General features: G+C 43.7%; 1 protein-coding gene across 2 annotated transcripts in view; it reads left to right on the top strand.

The window, feature by feature from the left end:
- atp10b (ATPase phospholipid transporting 10B) overlaps positions 1-16,485 on the top strand; it is a 45,559-nt gene that overhangs the window by 24,699 nt on the left and 4,375 nt on the right. The window contains exons 10-19 of one of the 2 annotated variants that reach the window (XM_066667058.1): positions 2,366-2,500; positions 6,742-6,847; positions 6,935-7,303; positions 7,608-7,714; positions 7,805-7,931; positions 9,679-9,863; positions 13,404-13,659; positions 14,616-14,692; positions 14,860-14,985; positions 15,408-15,608. In XM_066667058.1, the coding sequence (XP_066523155.1) occupies positions 2,366-2,500; positions 6,742-6,847; positions 6,935-7,303; positions 7,608-7,714; positions 7,805-7,931; positions 9,679-9,863; positions 13,404-13,659; positions 14,616-14,692; positions 14,860-14,985; positions 15,408-15,608 (1,689 nt within the window). Of the gene's footprint in view, positions 1-2,365; positions 2,501-6,741; positions 7,304-7,607; positions 7,715-7,804; positions 7,932-9,678; positions 9,864-13,403; positions 13,660-14,615; positions 14,693-14,859; positions 14,986-15,407; positions 15,609-16,485 lie in introns of both variants that reach the window. The other variant, XM_066667057.1, reaches the window with a different exon arrangement.

The following is a 16,485-nucleotide window of genomic DNA, read 5'->3' as shown; positions in this document are numbered from 1 at the left end:
CAGATAATGAATGAATCAATGAATTTAATTGGCCAGTTATTGACTGCGGCGTCCAAGAAAGATGAGTGAAAAATCACAGAGAGGGAAAAAGAATAAGGGACATATTGTCTAACATGGTCTTAAATTTTTAATAAACTGCTCAGAGTGTATGTTGTTTGTATCTTCTCCCAGTGACTAAAATGAACCCCTCTCCCCTCAGATTTAAATATTGTAACTATATTATAGCTTTGTTTGAAGTTAATTAATCGGCAAATGAGAGGAGATTCAGAGGAGATTTAAGTGAATACAATTATAAACAATTTTACACTTGAGCACTGTATTAAACCTTCAATTTCCAAGTCTCTGAACTGATGGATACTGTAACTGACCCGTAGTTAAAAAATAAAAACTTAAGAGCATATGGTGTTGGCATCTTCCCTCAGTGACTCATGTTTGGCCACTGAATCTTTAAAAAGATTTTTTTTTAAATGCAAATGAGAGAACCCCGGAGGGCATATCATGGCACATTGTCATACATAGTTTTACATTTTTGTTTACTGCTTTAAAAACAATTTTTTTTTTACTTTTACTTTTCAGATTGTGTGGTTTTGCGTTTTTTTCTGCAATGGCTTATGGCTTATTTTCAATTCGGATACATGCTTCTGAGTAATTTTTCTATTGGCTTCTGTAAAAGATATTAAATCCTAGACATTGTGTGGACAGTGAGGAGTGTATTCCTGATAGATTTAAATTTCTGTACATTTTGAATGATGGTGGCTTTTACACCTTTCCTCAGTCACTCGCGTCTGGGTCTAGGATCAATAAAATCCTGTATTGGTGCTCTCTCTGTCATGTCTCTCTCTCTCGCTCTCTCTCTCTCTCTCTCTCAGTCTGTGCTGCAGATGGCTGGTCAGCTTGTTGTGAGGAGCAGTGTGGTGATGCTGGCTCCAAGGCCTCAGTGTCTGTGTGTGGACATATGGGCCTGCTGCGGTGCATTAAACATGGCCTACTGCTCTCCTGCAGCCCTCCACCTCCCACCCCCGTCCCACCGCACCTTCCTGACACTCCACCTCACTATAACTCCTCCGCAGGGCGCCGTAACACACGTACTGTTGCCATGATGTCAGCCATGGTGTGTTTTTGCCATAACTGACCACTGAGGTTGTTGGCTATCATTTGTTTGGACAGGAACACAAAAGACCTTCCAGACCACACTTTCTTCCAGATGACGAAACTCACTGTCAGTGCCAAAGTTATTGCACATTTTACATTTTTGTTCAATGTGGGAAACATAACATTTGTTCCCTGAGAATTCATAAAGGCAATCAACAAAAGATATCATTTGACCAGCTTTGTTCAAACTGTGGCAAAGGACTTTATATAGTGTGTGGTATCTTTTCTCTCTCTTAGGATAAAAAGTTTTACACAGAATCTTGAAATCATCAACAAAATGAGGGAATGAATGCATTTAATTCATAGAGGTGATATAATTTGTCATGTTATAGAATTAGCTGTTATTTAATACAGATTCAGTTTGAACACTATATTTTGATATATTTTAAGAAACATATTTATGATTTATTATTTATTATAATCATACAGAAGATAAGATGTAAAATATCCTATGCCAATCCATTAGAGTTTCACATAGGGCCCACCCCACTCTCTTTCTACCGGCAGTCACAAAATTCCTGTTGTTCTAATCCTACAGCTACACCCTATGGTTGCTGTGGCTGTTTATGATCCGATCAGGAACCAGCTACCGTTAACATCTACGGTTACTCATTGAGCCCATTCATGCCTACGGACTGAGTACCCAAACACCCACTGAATCACTAGATCTTCACAGGGGTCATTAGGCAGGCACCTCCCCTCGTAGGTGTTTCGCTGAATTAAGCCCACAACACCTCCAGAAGGCTCAACAGCTTCCCAGACCCACCCCCCTCCAAGACAGCTTTACAGTCCTACCTTACCCTTAAACATCAACAACCATAAATCCACACTGGCCTCCCTGGTAATAGGCTATACTGAGCCCCACTGGCACCGTTAATGCATGCTCAGTGCCACCAGTATCATGTGACCTTTACATGCTACATCACTAACCACTACAACAGCACCTCTACAGTGCATTTCCCCAACTAGTCTGTGCTTTACTTATCCACAACCACTGACTAGACCTTTCAGCTGTTTCTGATAAGTCCTTCACAGCTGCCCTTATTAGTAGTAGTAATAGTTGTAATAGAAGTGGTATTTGTAGCAGTGTTTTTGTTTTTATTGCAAATGGGTCTTTTAACTGGTCATTGTCACAGTCAAATCATGAGCAGTGTCATTTATAAATATATGAATACTTTGTTTGTTTTTTTGTTTTTTTTTTAAATATAAACAGGAAAGAGAGGTCATTCCAGACCAGAATCTGCTGCAGACACTGGAGGAAGAGGGAGGACCTTACCAGGACTTCTTCCTGGCTATGGCCATCTGCAACACAGTGGTGGTTTGTACCGAAGCAGCCCTGAGACAAAGGGTGAGGGATATGAGTCGCACTGACCTTGCTTGTATTGTTTTTACTGCTTTAACCAGACGGGGGCGGAGCTACAGCTCCCCCAAACTGAGTCATGATGCAAAAAAGAAAACAACCCGATGTCAGAATAATAACTGTAATGGCACACCATGCAAAGGACTCCTCCTGCACATGGAGTACATGTGTCTGTGAAGCCCATGCCCCGAGACATTGTTACTGCGGCCCCTCGTATGACTAATTCTGTCATAGCCAGTAGTAAACAGCTCAGTGGCACGGTGAATAATCAGGATATTTGAATTCATGCACAAGCAGTCATAGATCGCTCATCCTGGGCAATTACAGCTTCCTCCAATTAGACGAGTGGTCTTCTCCACCCCTTTCCTCGCCTCTCAAAAGGGCGTGGACTTAATACAAAAAAGCTTGGATGAAGTCGACTCCCTCTCATTGCTGGTCAGGGCTAATTTCCCAAATTGCTCTTGAGGCCCCAGACCAAGGCACTTTATCCAGCGTACAAATTATTTTTGGCCCCAGACCTGTAATGTTGAGAGATTCAAAGAGGGAATCACATCGTCCCTAATTAATCTGATTAGCAGTCGAGCATGATTGTATCAGCCTGGGTCCATCACTACCACAGAGGCTTTCGCACCCTGTAGTGAGGACCAGGGGGATTAGTCACTGGGAAGACATCAGCATTTCAGCCGCAGTGACGTTGTTATAGACCAATGTGTTACAAACTTGGAGGCCAATCCATTATCGACACAAAATGATTTATGTCTGTATGACTTCCTTTTTAGTTCATTATAGAAGGTTAATATTTTGCAAGCTTAGTTGCCAAATATCAGCTGAGTATTAGCCTCTACTTGAAATCTGAGAGGCTAGGACTCGTCATGTTGGGTGTTGGCACAAGATCAGGGGCAATATACCTCAAAGGCACAAATGAAGTCATCTAGATTTAATGGTAATAGTATATCAAAGTAATTTAATATAAAATTATATACAAAAAATGTAAACCAAATTAACATGATGAAATTAAATTGCTAGAAAGCATGTCCTCTAAACACCGTGACCCTGAAATGGATGAAGTGGTAAAGATGATGATGATGATGATAATCAAGATGATGTCTTCTAAATGAAACAAATTTGATTTGGATTATTGATTTTAGTGCTCAAATACTTAGACATTTTTAAATATATTATTTTATATTGTTTATTTTTTTAATACAAATATTCATTTCATTCATTCATTCTCTGTAAGCGCTTATCCAGTTCAGGGTCATGGGGGGTTCAGAGCCTACATAGAATCATTGGGCGCAAGGCGGGAATACACCCTGGAGTGGCACCAGTCCTTCACAGGGCAACACAGACACACACATACACAGACACTCATGCCTACGGACATTTTTGAGTCGCCAATCCACCTACCAACGTGTGTTTTTGGAAACCGGAGCACCCGGAGGAAACCCACGCAGACACAAGGAGAGCACACCACACTCCTCACAGACAGTCACCCGGAGGAAACCCACACAGACACAGGGAGAACACACCACACTCCTCACAGACAGTCACCCGGAGGAAACCCACGCAGACACAGGGAGAACACACCATACTCCTCACAGACAGTCACCCGGAGGAAACCCACGCAGACACAGGGAGAACACACCAACTCCTCACAGACAGTCACCCGGAGGAAACCCACGGAGACACAGGGAGAACACACCACACTCCTCACAGACAGTCACCCGGAGGAAACCCACACAGACACAGGGAGAACACACCACACTCCTCACAGACAGTCACCCAGAGGAAACCCACGGAGACACAGGGAGAACACACCACACTCCTCACAGACGGGCACCCGGAGGAAACCCACACAGACACAGGGAGAACACACCACACTCCTCACAGACAGTCACCCGGAGGAAACCCACGCAGACACAAGGAGAACACACCACACTCCTCACAGACAGTCACCCGGAGGAAACCCACGGAGACACAGGGAGAACACACCACACTCCTCACAGACAGTCACCCGGAGGAAACCCACGCAGACACAGGGAAAACACACCACACTCCTCACACACAGTCACCCGGAGGAAACCCACACAGACACAGGGAGAACACACCACACTCCTCACAGACAGTCACCCGGAGGAAACCCACACAGACACAGAGAGAACACACCACACTCCTCACAGACAGTCACCCAGAGGAAACCCACGCAGACACAGGGAGAACACACCACAATCCTCACAGACAGTCACCCGGAGGAAACCCACGCAGACACAGGGTGAGCACACCACACTCCTCACAGACAGTCACCCGGAGGAAACCCATGCAGACACAGAGAGAACACACCACACTCCTCACAGACAGTCACCCGGAGGAAACCCACGCAGACACAGGGAGAACACACCACACTCCTCACAGACAGTCACCCGGAGGAAACCCACGCAGACACAGGCAGAACACACCACACTCCTCACAGACAGTCAACCGGAGGAAACCCACGCAGACACAGGGAGAACACACCACACTCCTCACAGACAGTCACCCGGAGGAAACCCACGCAGACACAGGGAGAACACACCACACTCCTCACAGACAGTCACCCGGAGGAAACCCACGCAGACACAGGGAGAACACACCACACTCCTCACAGACAGTCACCCGGAGGAAACCCAAACAGACACAGGGAGAACACACCACACTCCTCACAGCCAGTCACCCGGAGGAAACCCACGCAGACACAGGGAGAACACACCACACTCCTCACAGACAGTCACCCGGAGGAAACCCACGCAGACACAGGGAGAACACACCACACTCCTCACAGACAGTCACCCGGAGGAAACCCACACAGACACAGAGAGAACACACCACACTCCTCACAGACAGTCACCCAGAGGAAACCCACGCAGACACAGGGAGAACACACCACACTCCTCACAGACAGTCACCCGGAGGAAACCCACGCAGACACAGGGAGAGCACACCACACTCCTCACAGACAGTAACCCGGAGGAAACCCATGCAGACACAGAGAGAACACACCACACTCCTCACAGACAGTCACCCGGAGGAAACCCACGCAGACACAGGGAGAACACACCACACTCCTCACAGACAGTCACCTGGAGGAAACCCACGCAGACACAGGGAGAACACACCACACTCCTCACAGACAGTCACCCGGAGGAAACCCACGCAGACACAGGGAGAACACACCACACTCCTCACAGACAGTCACCTGGAGGAAACCCACGCAGACACAGGGAGAACACACCACACTCCTCACAGACAGTCACCCGGAGGAAACCCAAGCAGACACAGGGAGAACACACCACACTCTTCACAGCCAGTCACCCGGAGGAAACCCACGCAGACACAGGGAGAACACACCACACTCCTCACAGACAGTCACCCGGAGGAAACCCACGCAGACACAGGGAGAACACACCACACTCCTCACAGACAGTCACCCGGAGGAAACCCACGCAGACACAGGGAGAACACACCACACTCCTCACAGACAGTCACCCGGAGGGAACCCACACAGACACGGGGAGAACACACCACACTCCTCACAGACAGCCACCCGGAGCGGGAATCGAACCCACAACCTCCAGGTCCCTGGAGCTGTGTGACAGCGACACTACCTGCTGCACTACTGTGCTGCCCCAAATACAAATATATATTTTTTATTTTACATTCAGCAAATAAACATAAATTGAGCAGAAATATTTTCAGATGTTTTTCCCACATAGAGGATTTGTGAACTATTTTCATGTTGAAAATCAATTCCCATTGTTTGCAGTGTGCTGTACTCAAACTGCAGCTTATTTTATGGAAAAAGGCTTGTTCACATTCGCTGTTGCTGAGTTCCTTACATTGATCAGCTTTTTAATCATTTACACGCTCCTAATGAAATACACCTGCTTCATTTCATCAGTTCTTCAGGAGCATCTGAATAAAATCAGGTGGATGTGATTAGAGCTGCAGGAGTATCATCAGGAGCTAAATTCATTATCTATCAGTTAGTTGGACGCTGTCGCTGCAGACGTTTATATTGCATAAGTAATGTGTCAGAATAATACACCAAATTCAGACAGTATGTGTAGTATAGAAGTACGCAGACCTTTCATATTCTAACGTACGTTTTAATGAATATTTACTATTCATTATAATATTTCTTTATATGCTGAATTTAACATAACACCTAATATGATTTATTAACTTTTTTCCAGACCAAAGGGAGGCATAACTCCTCTCTGTCCTGGAGTCCATTGGAAGGTCTGTGTGGTCAAGGCTCCTGTTTTCAGAGACTACGCCTGTCTTTAAAGAATATCACACGTAAGCGGGGCTCTTTTGAAGAGCCTTTCCACATGGAGGAGACAGACTCCACAGTGTATGATGTGCCAACGTTTTCTGGTTCTCTAGATAGTGGTGATGAAGGAGGAAAGAAGACCCCCAGTGACGACAGGACAGCAAAGATGGGATCTCAGAAAGGAAGCAGCTCCTCTGTGCTTGAGGAAGTGTGCTATGAAGCTCAAAGCCCTGACGAGGCAGCCCTGGTGCATGCAGCCAAGGCCTACGGCTTCACTCTGCTGGAGCGCACCCCTGAGCATGTCACGGTCCGACTGCCCAGCGGCAGGCCGATGAAGTTCAAGGTGCTGGATGTTCTGACCTTTGACTCATTCAGGAGGAGGATGTCCATAATTGTGCAGCATCCTCACAGCAAAGAGATCATAGTGTACACCAAGGGAGCGGACGCTGGCATCATGGAGCGGCTTCACAAGTCCTTTAAAGGTAGAAACTAATAGCAGATGCTCTCCAGAAAACACAGTTCCACTGTTCCTGGGAGGCTTTAAACCCCTCTAGCCAACTGTTGGGGCACTGTGTTATGAGGCTCGTGTGTAACTGCACCAGAGAGTACTAATCTCTTGACAGTGCTCTTCTTGGATACTATACAATCTGAGTTTGCAGAAACATTGATGTCAGGAATGGGTGAAACTTCAATTAGATGAATTTAGTAATTAAATATGATGTATGTTGCACAAACTGATACACAATGGCATAAAGATGCAGTAATAACTTGTATTATTTCCCACAGATAAACCACGAGTGAAGAATGAGAATACAGGCATTGCAAACAAGACCCAGAAAGATCTTGACTCGTACGCCAAGGATGGCTTAAGGACTTTGTGCTTTGCTAAAAAGGTAGAGGTGTAAATTATTATAGCCTATTAGATAGAGACCTTCGTGGATATACGACAAATGACCGAATATATATTCTCTTTCCACTATTAGGTTGTGAGTGAGCAGGCCTATAGGCTGTGGATGGATAAGAGACAGGAAGCTTTGTCAGCTATAAGCAGGAAAGAGGAACTGCTCATGGACACTGCAGTGGCCATGGAGACCGACCTCGATCTGCTGGGTAAATGATAAAAAATTATTCAAACAACATGAAAGGCTGACATGTTTTCCTGAAGAAATGACAGCCCATGTGGGCCCACTCAAGTGAGAGCTTTCCAGGCACTCTGTAAACAATTGCTGTAATATTACAGTGAACTACAATATAGTTTTTTTTTGTAGTAACACAGATTTTCTTAAATTACAGTGTGTCATTGTATTTTGCTGTCAGATCTGGCAGCTGACATCCATTCTTAACTGTTTACACTGAGTTTCATTACAAAGTAGCTACCAAAGTATTCCCTGTAATCTCCACAGAAGTGAAATGAAAAACATATTTTATTTTCCACAGCACTAACAAAACCACATGCAAGATTTCATGAAAAGAGAATAAATATAGTGATATAGTAATCATGAAATAGAGTACTAGTTTCTTTAAAAAAAAAAATACACGTGCATTTATTTATTATAAATGTGTCTTCTGCATTTAAAGCATCCGTGGCCGTGGACACACACACACACACACACACACACACATACATTAGTGCACTAGGGGCAGTAAGCTCATATGCCCGCAGGCAGCCGTTCCCAGTGTTAAGGAAGCAGTTGGTGGGTTTGGCACCTTAATCAATGGCACCTCCAGGTTTAAAGGGGACATATTATGCATATATACATGCTTTTATATTTCCACTTGGGTCTCTACTGCTCCTATACACACTCCAAATGCAAAAAAAGTCAGTCAGTGGAATAATTTTGGTGTCAGGAATTACAATCGGTGTGGCACGGTGGTGCAGCAGGTAGTTGTTGCAGTCACACAGCTCCAGGGACCTGGAGGTTGTGGGTTCCAGTCCCGCTCCGGGTGACTGTCTGTGAGGAGTGTGGTGTGTTCTCCCTGTGTCGGCGTGGGTTTCCTCTGGGTGCTCCGGTTTCCTCCCACAGTCCAAAAACATACGTTAGTAGGTGGATTGGCGACTCAAAAGTGTCCGTAGGTGTGAATGTGTGTGTGTGTGTGTGTGTGTGTGTGTGTTGCCCTGTGAAGGACTGGCGCCCCCTCCAGGGTTTATTCCCGCCTTGTGCCCAATGATTCCAGGTAGGCTCTGGACACACCGTGACCCTGAACTGAATAAGCGATTACAGATAATGAATGGATGGATGAATGATTTGCATAGAACCACCCTGGCACCACCCCTCACCTGCGTAAACATGGGATGTGTGGGGTGTGGCCAGCAACAGCGTATTTGCATAAAAGTGACAGAGCCCTTAAACGGCTCATTCTGAAAGGGACTAGGTTTAAAAAGGGTTTAAAAAGAAGTATAATATATCCCATTTAAGTTCACTTTTCCAACCTTTAAGCTATGACTGCCCCCAAAAATCGACAGGCTAGATCATCCCACTTCTGACAACAATGTAATAGCTTTGGAAGATGACTATTGAGACACAGCCATACTGCAACCCGCAACCGTAGAGAAAAGGAGCAAGTGAACAAACTAGTATTCAGGTGTTTTAGTGGTTGGAGCTATCTATGCTACGTTTCTACAAAGTGAAGTCCCCAGGAGTTGGATCAGTATTTCTGGGGTGAACTGGGTCTCAGTCTCTGCTAGAAGTGCATTGGTGTCACTTACTCTGATTTGAATGCTATAAAATTGATGTAAGATTACTGTAAATGCTGTACAGTACAATGCACTAAAAATATTTACTGGCTGCAGAGCTTACGGCAGTTTACAGGATTTTTTTAACAGTCCGTAATAACCGTGAAGTACCTGTGCCTACAGGGGCCACAGGGATTGAGGATCGCCTTCAGGAGAAAGTGCCAGAAACCATCCAGGCTTTGAGAGATGGCGGCATTCAAGTGTGGGTGCTGACTGGAGACAAACTCGAGACAGCAGTTAACATCGCCTATTCCTGCAAGCTGCTGGACCAGAGGGACCTGGTGTTCACTTTCAACACAGAGAACAAGGTGCTAAACTCACTCTTCATCCCTCTGATCGCCGTTAAGTGTAAAGCCTTTGGTTCAGCACCTAACTGTGTGAGAACACACTCACATCAATATGGTCTGCAATTAGGGCCAGGCTTCTCAGTACAGACCCATTTTAATTTACATTTAAGGCATTTAGAAGATTCTCTTAACAAGGGCACCTCCCCTTATAGAAACCTCTTTAGGGACAAAAATCAATCAGTGCTTTAGGGACATACGTATTTTGAGAGTAAAGTTGTAGTAATAAAAGTATTAAAAAAGACCCTCCTGCAAAATTTATAAAGTGCAGTTTCTGCAGTTCTTTGCCTGGAGAAACAAGGACAGAGGCCATCCTTATTACATGTCAGTGAAGCCTTACAATGATTTTAAAGCCGTAAAGTAAAGTAAACCCAGTAAACAATTAGCCGTTGATTCAACGTTGAAATAACGTAATGACTGCCGTCTAATCAACGTTCTCTTAAGGTTGAAAATGAAAGTTGAAAATACGTCCAAACACAGACATTGAAAAGACGACTATTAGACGTATTTTGGACGTCCATTGACGTTATTAATTGGTCCTGAAATAAATTACTTGTATAAAACGTGTTTTGGACGTCCACTGACGTTATCGATAGGTCACCACTTGATAACTAACTTATTAAGATGGATTTTGGAAGTCCATTTACGTTTAAAATATGTCCTTGACGGACAGACTACTTTTAGACCTATTTTGAACGTCCAGGGATGTTCCTTGTTTACTGGGAAGGTTCTACACAGTGTTCCTTTGATGTGCTGTGGGACTTCATAAGCAGTGCAAAAAAAGGATACCAGTAATGATACCAGTATAGTCAGCACTATAAAGTAGCTGCACTAATAGCAGCACTATTAAAACCTGAATGTTCTCAGCAGATTTGCCATCATTTTGTCCAGGCGAGTAGGTAATGATGTAAACATGCAGTTTGCATGTGACTTGTATTTTTGAAATATTGTGTAAATGTGATTTTTATGTGGAGTATCTCTTTAAGGGCCTGGGCGCTCTGTCCTGCAGCCTATTAGCCGGCATGCGGTCAAGCTTTGCGGCTCCCTGTGAGAGAACCCTACTCAGTAGAAGGGCTGTATTTAGTTTAACTGGGGCAGGCGAGACTTGGTGCTGTTCGTCACTGCGGGCCCTTGGGGCTCAAATTCCCTGAAACCCGCGGTCAGACATTAATGTTTGCCTGTAACAAGGCAGCGATTTGACAGACATGCTGTTTCTTTATGCATTTGCCTCTGTCCGTCCCCGAGCTTTCAGTCTGAGAGAGCAGAGCGGAAGTGAATTTGCAGATGTTGAAAAGGCTCGTTTTGCTGCACTGTAATCCCATTTCCACAGCTCTGAGGAGGGGAGGAGACGGCTTCTGTTTCAGACATGCCACCCCCTCCCTACCCCCACCTCCCCCCAACCCTACCCCAACCACAAGTCTTTTTGACACAGCATCGTATTCAGCTGCTTTTATGTTTGTTTAGTGAGCCGCTGTGTTTGGGCCACAAGCAAGCAATAAAAGGAAAGCTAAAAATGCAAGGCAGCAAATAGTAGACCCAATAAATAATAACCACACTACATATCCAGCACTTTACAGACACCTCTTGTAATGAATTCAGATACTTTAAGGTGCACCCATTGTGGACATGGTCCTTCAACTGTACACAAACAGCCTGCAACTGCACATCGTGGGCTGGCTGCACATTAACACAGTAAACAAGGAACGTCCCTGGACGTTCAAAATAGGGGTAAAAGTAGTCTGTCCGTCAATTACATGTTTTAAACGTCAATGGACGTCCAAAATCCACCTTAATTAATAAGTTAGTTAAGTGGTGACCAATCGGTAACATCAGTGGACGTCCAAAACGCGTTTTATACGAGTAATTTATTTCGGGACCAATTAATAACGTCAATGGACGTCCAAAATACGTCTAATAGTTGTCTTTTCAATGTCTGTGTTTGGACGTCTTTTCAACTTTCATTTTCAACCTTAAGAGAACGTTGATTAGACGGCAGTCATTACGTTATTTCAACGTTGAATCAACGGCTAATTGTTTACTGGGAAGGGTTTAAAGCATCTAGCATTCTTTAGAGTGATGGAGTCCCATCCAGTCATTTTAAAGTTATAAGTTATTAATGTTCAGTCATTTTAAACATTAGCTTGGTATCTCCAGTGCCAGCAGATTAGCTAACACCTACATACAGCTAATGTAAGCTATACAAGCTCAGTGCCATTATGTGTAAAAAAGGATACCTGTAGTGAAACCAGTATAGTCAGTACTATAAAGTAGTTGCACTAATAGCAGCACTGTTAATAACATTTGTGGTTGCTTTTCATTAAATAATGTGTATATGTGTGTGTTAAATGAATCATTTTCTGTATGGCGTAAAATACAACAATATAGATACTACACAAATAGTCTTGTCAATCCTGTGTCCAGAGGCCACTGTCATTCACACAGCTCGATTTTGTCAAAGCTGTGACACCAGAGTGGTCAGGGACAGGGACAAGAATGTCTTGACATCACCGACATGACCACACACTGGTCCCCTGGCTGTGCTGTAAATATAATGACCTTAAATCATTGCAGGGTGTGAATAACAAACTGCCTGTTTGGGGTTCAGGGCACAGGGAGTAGGACACGCCGTAATCCAAATTAAACAACAAATGCTAACTGATTGGAATAGGACTGGTAGTTTGTTCAATTTGCCTTGGTGGATTCATTCGTGACCAACTGGTGCATGGGGGGGGGGGCCCTTATTGTGTCTGAGAATCTAACATAAAATGCCGCAACCCACATACTTGGTGGTGAGGTCTTCTCCTGTCATGCTATAAATATTCACGTCAATAAAACTACCATTGTGTTCTTAGTAAAAGTATTATGTGAGTGGCATTACAATTCAACACACAAAACCACAGAACTGGTCATCGCGGGTAATGGTTTTCCCACATGCTTCTGTATTTTAGTAATCTCACAACCAATGAGTCGTGGAGTATCTCCCCTCCAGCTGAGGGAGGGCAGCAGTGATTCAGTCTCTCTCAAACACATCATCAGTCTTAATATTGTAAACTCAATCATGCAGAATACAGAAAACAAAACACTTCCTGTATTTGTTCAATATAAATCCTGGCATTTAGTGAGCACACAGTGAGGGCAGTTCTGTGTTTTATGGGACGGGTGTCAATCCTAGGTGCATGTAGTGTGTCAGAACTGAGAAATCAAATACATTAACTACGCTGGGAATGCAGATCAAACCTGTCATTTTGCCAGTACTAGCAATTTCTACTCAGCAGGTGGATGCCAGAGCTATCCAAAAAACAGGGGGAGGAAAAAACTGAATGTATTTGATCTGTTGACCTACACTCCTTTAACTCCACTCCACTTTTGGGTCTTTGCGCATCTGTGACCTGCAAACATTAAGAGCATAAGGCCCAGCTCTAACTGTTTTTGCTCTCGCTCTCTCTCTCTCTCTCTCTCTCTCTCTCTCTCTCTCTCCCTCTCTCTCTCTTTCCCTCTCTCCAGGAGGTGTGTAAGACCATGCTGAATGGAGCTCTGGAGGAAATGCCACGGTACAGGTGTCAGGACTATGAGGCCAGCATCGGGCTGGTGATTGACGGACGCACTCTGAAGCTGCTCCTGGATGACGACCTGCAGACGCAGTTTGTGGAGCTGTGCAGACACTGCCGCTCCGTGCTGTGCTGCAGGGCCACTCCTCTGCAGAAGAGCAGGGTGGTCACGCTGCTGCGTCACAAGCTCAAGGTCATGACTCTCGCTATAGGTAATGCACAGGGAATGCTTATAAGGACTTCAGACAGTGGTGTTTCTGTAGCCTATTATTATTGGTGTTGTGCTACCATTCAAAATCCCTCACCTTTATTCGCTCAGTATAAAATGGACAAACTTGTGCAGATAGAGGGTGACAGAGAACCACTGAATGTTAAGTGGGTTATACTCTGAAATGGATGACTCTGCAGAATATAGCTGTAGTTATGAATAATTACAGAATATTGGAACATAGACCAGTTGCTAATTATTTGATATTTACGAGATTAATTGATTCATACATCTTCTTTTCCGCTTGATTCATTTCAGGGTTGTGGTTATTTACAATATGACCAGTGCAATTAATAAGCTATAGGTCAAGACTCTGTGTGTTGTTTACATGTGGTCTTTTCCTAAATAAGTTAGAATCATGTTGATGCCATACAGCTTTGTAAGATCACTCTGGACTCATCTAAATGATCCAGAATCCAGATCTAAATTTACAACATCCTAATATTTATTTAAAACTTGTGAAGTATACTGTGTTGCTTTCATACGCCCCCATTTCATCTCCAGGACTTATATTCTTCTGTTCTTAAGATAAAGAAAGATTACAAACATTCACCTCTCTTTCTGGAGAAGAAAATTGAATGTACCTTTAGGGAACACAACTGTATTTTAAAAGCACTGCTGTACCTTTTAAAGGGTACATTTACACTGTTTGTACCTTTAGTGACCAATTATGTACCTCAGCCGTACCTTTGTTCTGAGAGTGTACCTTCATATTTAAAGGTATAATAATGGTATATATCACATCATATACATATATTGCCTTGAAAGCATTCATTCAGCATGCTCTAATCGTGATAGACATGCAGTGTGTATTGAGTCTTGTACAGTGTGTGTAGATTTGGAAGCATGTAACTGTTACCTTCAGTCTAAACATTAATATCATTCCTTTTCCACCTTCAGGTGATGGTGCCAATGATGTAAATATGATTCAGGCAGCGGATGTGGGTGTGGGAATATCTGGGCAGGAAGGGATGCAGGTTTGTGTTGCCCTTTACAGACTCTGTGTGTGTGTGTGTGTATTTTCAAAGATGCAGTTAAGAGGATCAAATGACTCATATGATTCACTGATCCATTGTTGAATGGTATTGAACGGTGTTTCTGCTGCTAACTGGTGTGTGTGTGTGTATGTGTGTGTGCTCATAAGGCTGTCATGGCCAGCGACTTTGCAATATCTCGCTTCAAACACCTGAAGAAGCTCCTCCTGGTTCACGGTCACTGGTGCTACTCTCGACTTGCAAACATGATCATCTATTTCTTCTACAAAAATGTGGTAACTATCACTTTATTTCAAGATAATATAATACATTCCTTCCTGTCCACTGTCCTTCACATTATGTCAAAAAATCATGCTGAATGGACCAATAGAAATGCTCCAGGATTACACCGAATAAAATCTCTTTACACTGACTTTTAATGAATTTTTATCTCAACTCCTCTGAAGTTACTACTTTGGAGATACATGTTTTTCTCTGGACAGTGATGATATTATTTGAAAAAGGGTAACCACTCTTATGCATTCAGCTGTATGCCCATATGCTGGATCATTTTCACACAGAAACATACAGCATTGCAGTGACTGAGCAGCACTATCATTCAAGAGCTTCCTTCAGTTTGACCTTGAGATGACGTGGGATGCTTTCATTAGTAGCTGCTAATCCCCCCCCCACCCTCTCCACCCTTACTTCCCACCAGGCCTACGTCAACCTCCTCTTCTGGTACCAGTTCTTCTGTGGCTTCTCTGGCACAGCCATGATAGACTACTGGTTTATGATCTTCTTCAATCTCTTCTTCACCTCCACACCGCCCATCATGTATGGCATCATGGACAGAGAGGCGTCTGCCTACATGCTGCTTCAGCTGCCTCAGCTCTATAAGAGGGGTCAGCATGCAGGGGTCAGTACTCGCACACAAGCCACATAGCACTCACTCTATGAGACCGTTCTGGGCTATTTATAAAGCTGGTTGTTCAGTGTGTTCGTTTTAGGATGGTGAACAACAGGGCAAACATTCACCATGATGTTTTCATGAGGCACAGTATCTAGAGCACAGGACAACATTTAGGTTTCTTGAGGGCTGATAGGTTTGATTTGATGGCAGGAAGGCAGGGTCCATAAAGCTGCATAACATGTACATAGGCCTTTCCTGAGAGCTTTGACATAAACCTACATAGATGTTAGACCTACATAAACCTACATAGATGTTAGACCTACATAAACCTACATAGATGTTAGACCTACATAAACCTACATAGATGTTAGACCTACATAAACCTACATAGATGTTAGACCTACATAAACCTACATAGATGTTAGACCTACATAAACCTTCATAGATGTTAGACCTACATAAACCTACATAGATGTTAGACCTACATAAACCTACATAGATGTTAGACCTACATAAACCTACATAGATGTTAGACCTACATAAACCTTCATAGATGTTAGAACTACATAAACCTACATAGATGTTAGACCTACATAAACCTACATAGATATTAGACCTACATAAACCTTCATAGATGTTAGACCTACATAAACCTACATAGATGTTAGACCTACATAGAGGTTTATTCAAACAACTATTAGCTGCCGCAATGCCTTCTGAGATTACTTGAATGGCTTTACTTGGAATAGGCCCCTGCATTTTGTAGGAATAAGCTTTAAAGGTGATGTACAAAAAACAAGTTTTATAAAGTTCAGAGGACGTTTCCTAACCATTTGCTGCTCTTCAGTCTGTGCTGGAAACCAGTTTAATGTGTTTTTACAAA

Source organism: Hoplias malabaricus, chromosome 4 (assembly GCF_029633855.1).
Source record: "Hoplias malabaricus isolate fHopMal1 chromosome 4, fHopMal1.hap1, whole genome shotgun sequence".
Classification (NCBI taxonomy): Eukaryota; Metazoa; Chordata; class Actinopteri; order Characiformes; family Erythrinidae; genus Hoplias; species Hoplias malabaricus.
Note: the sequence above shows the minus strand (reverse complement) of the source record. Positions and strands in the feature narration are given on the sequence as shown.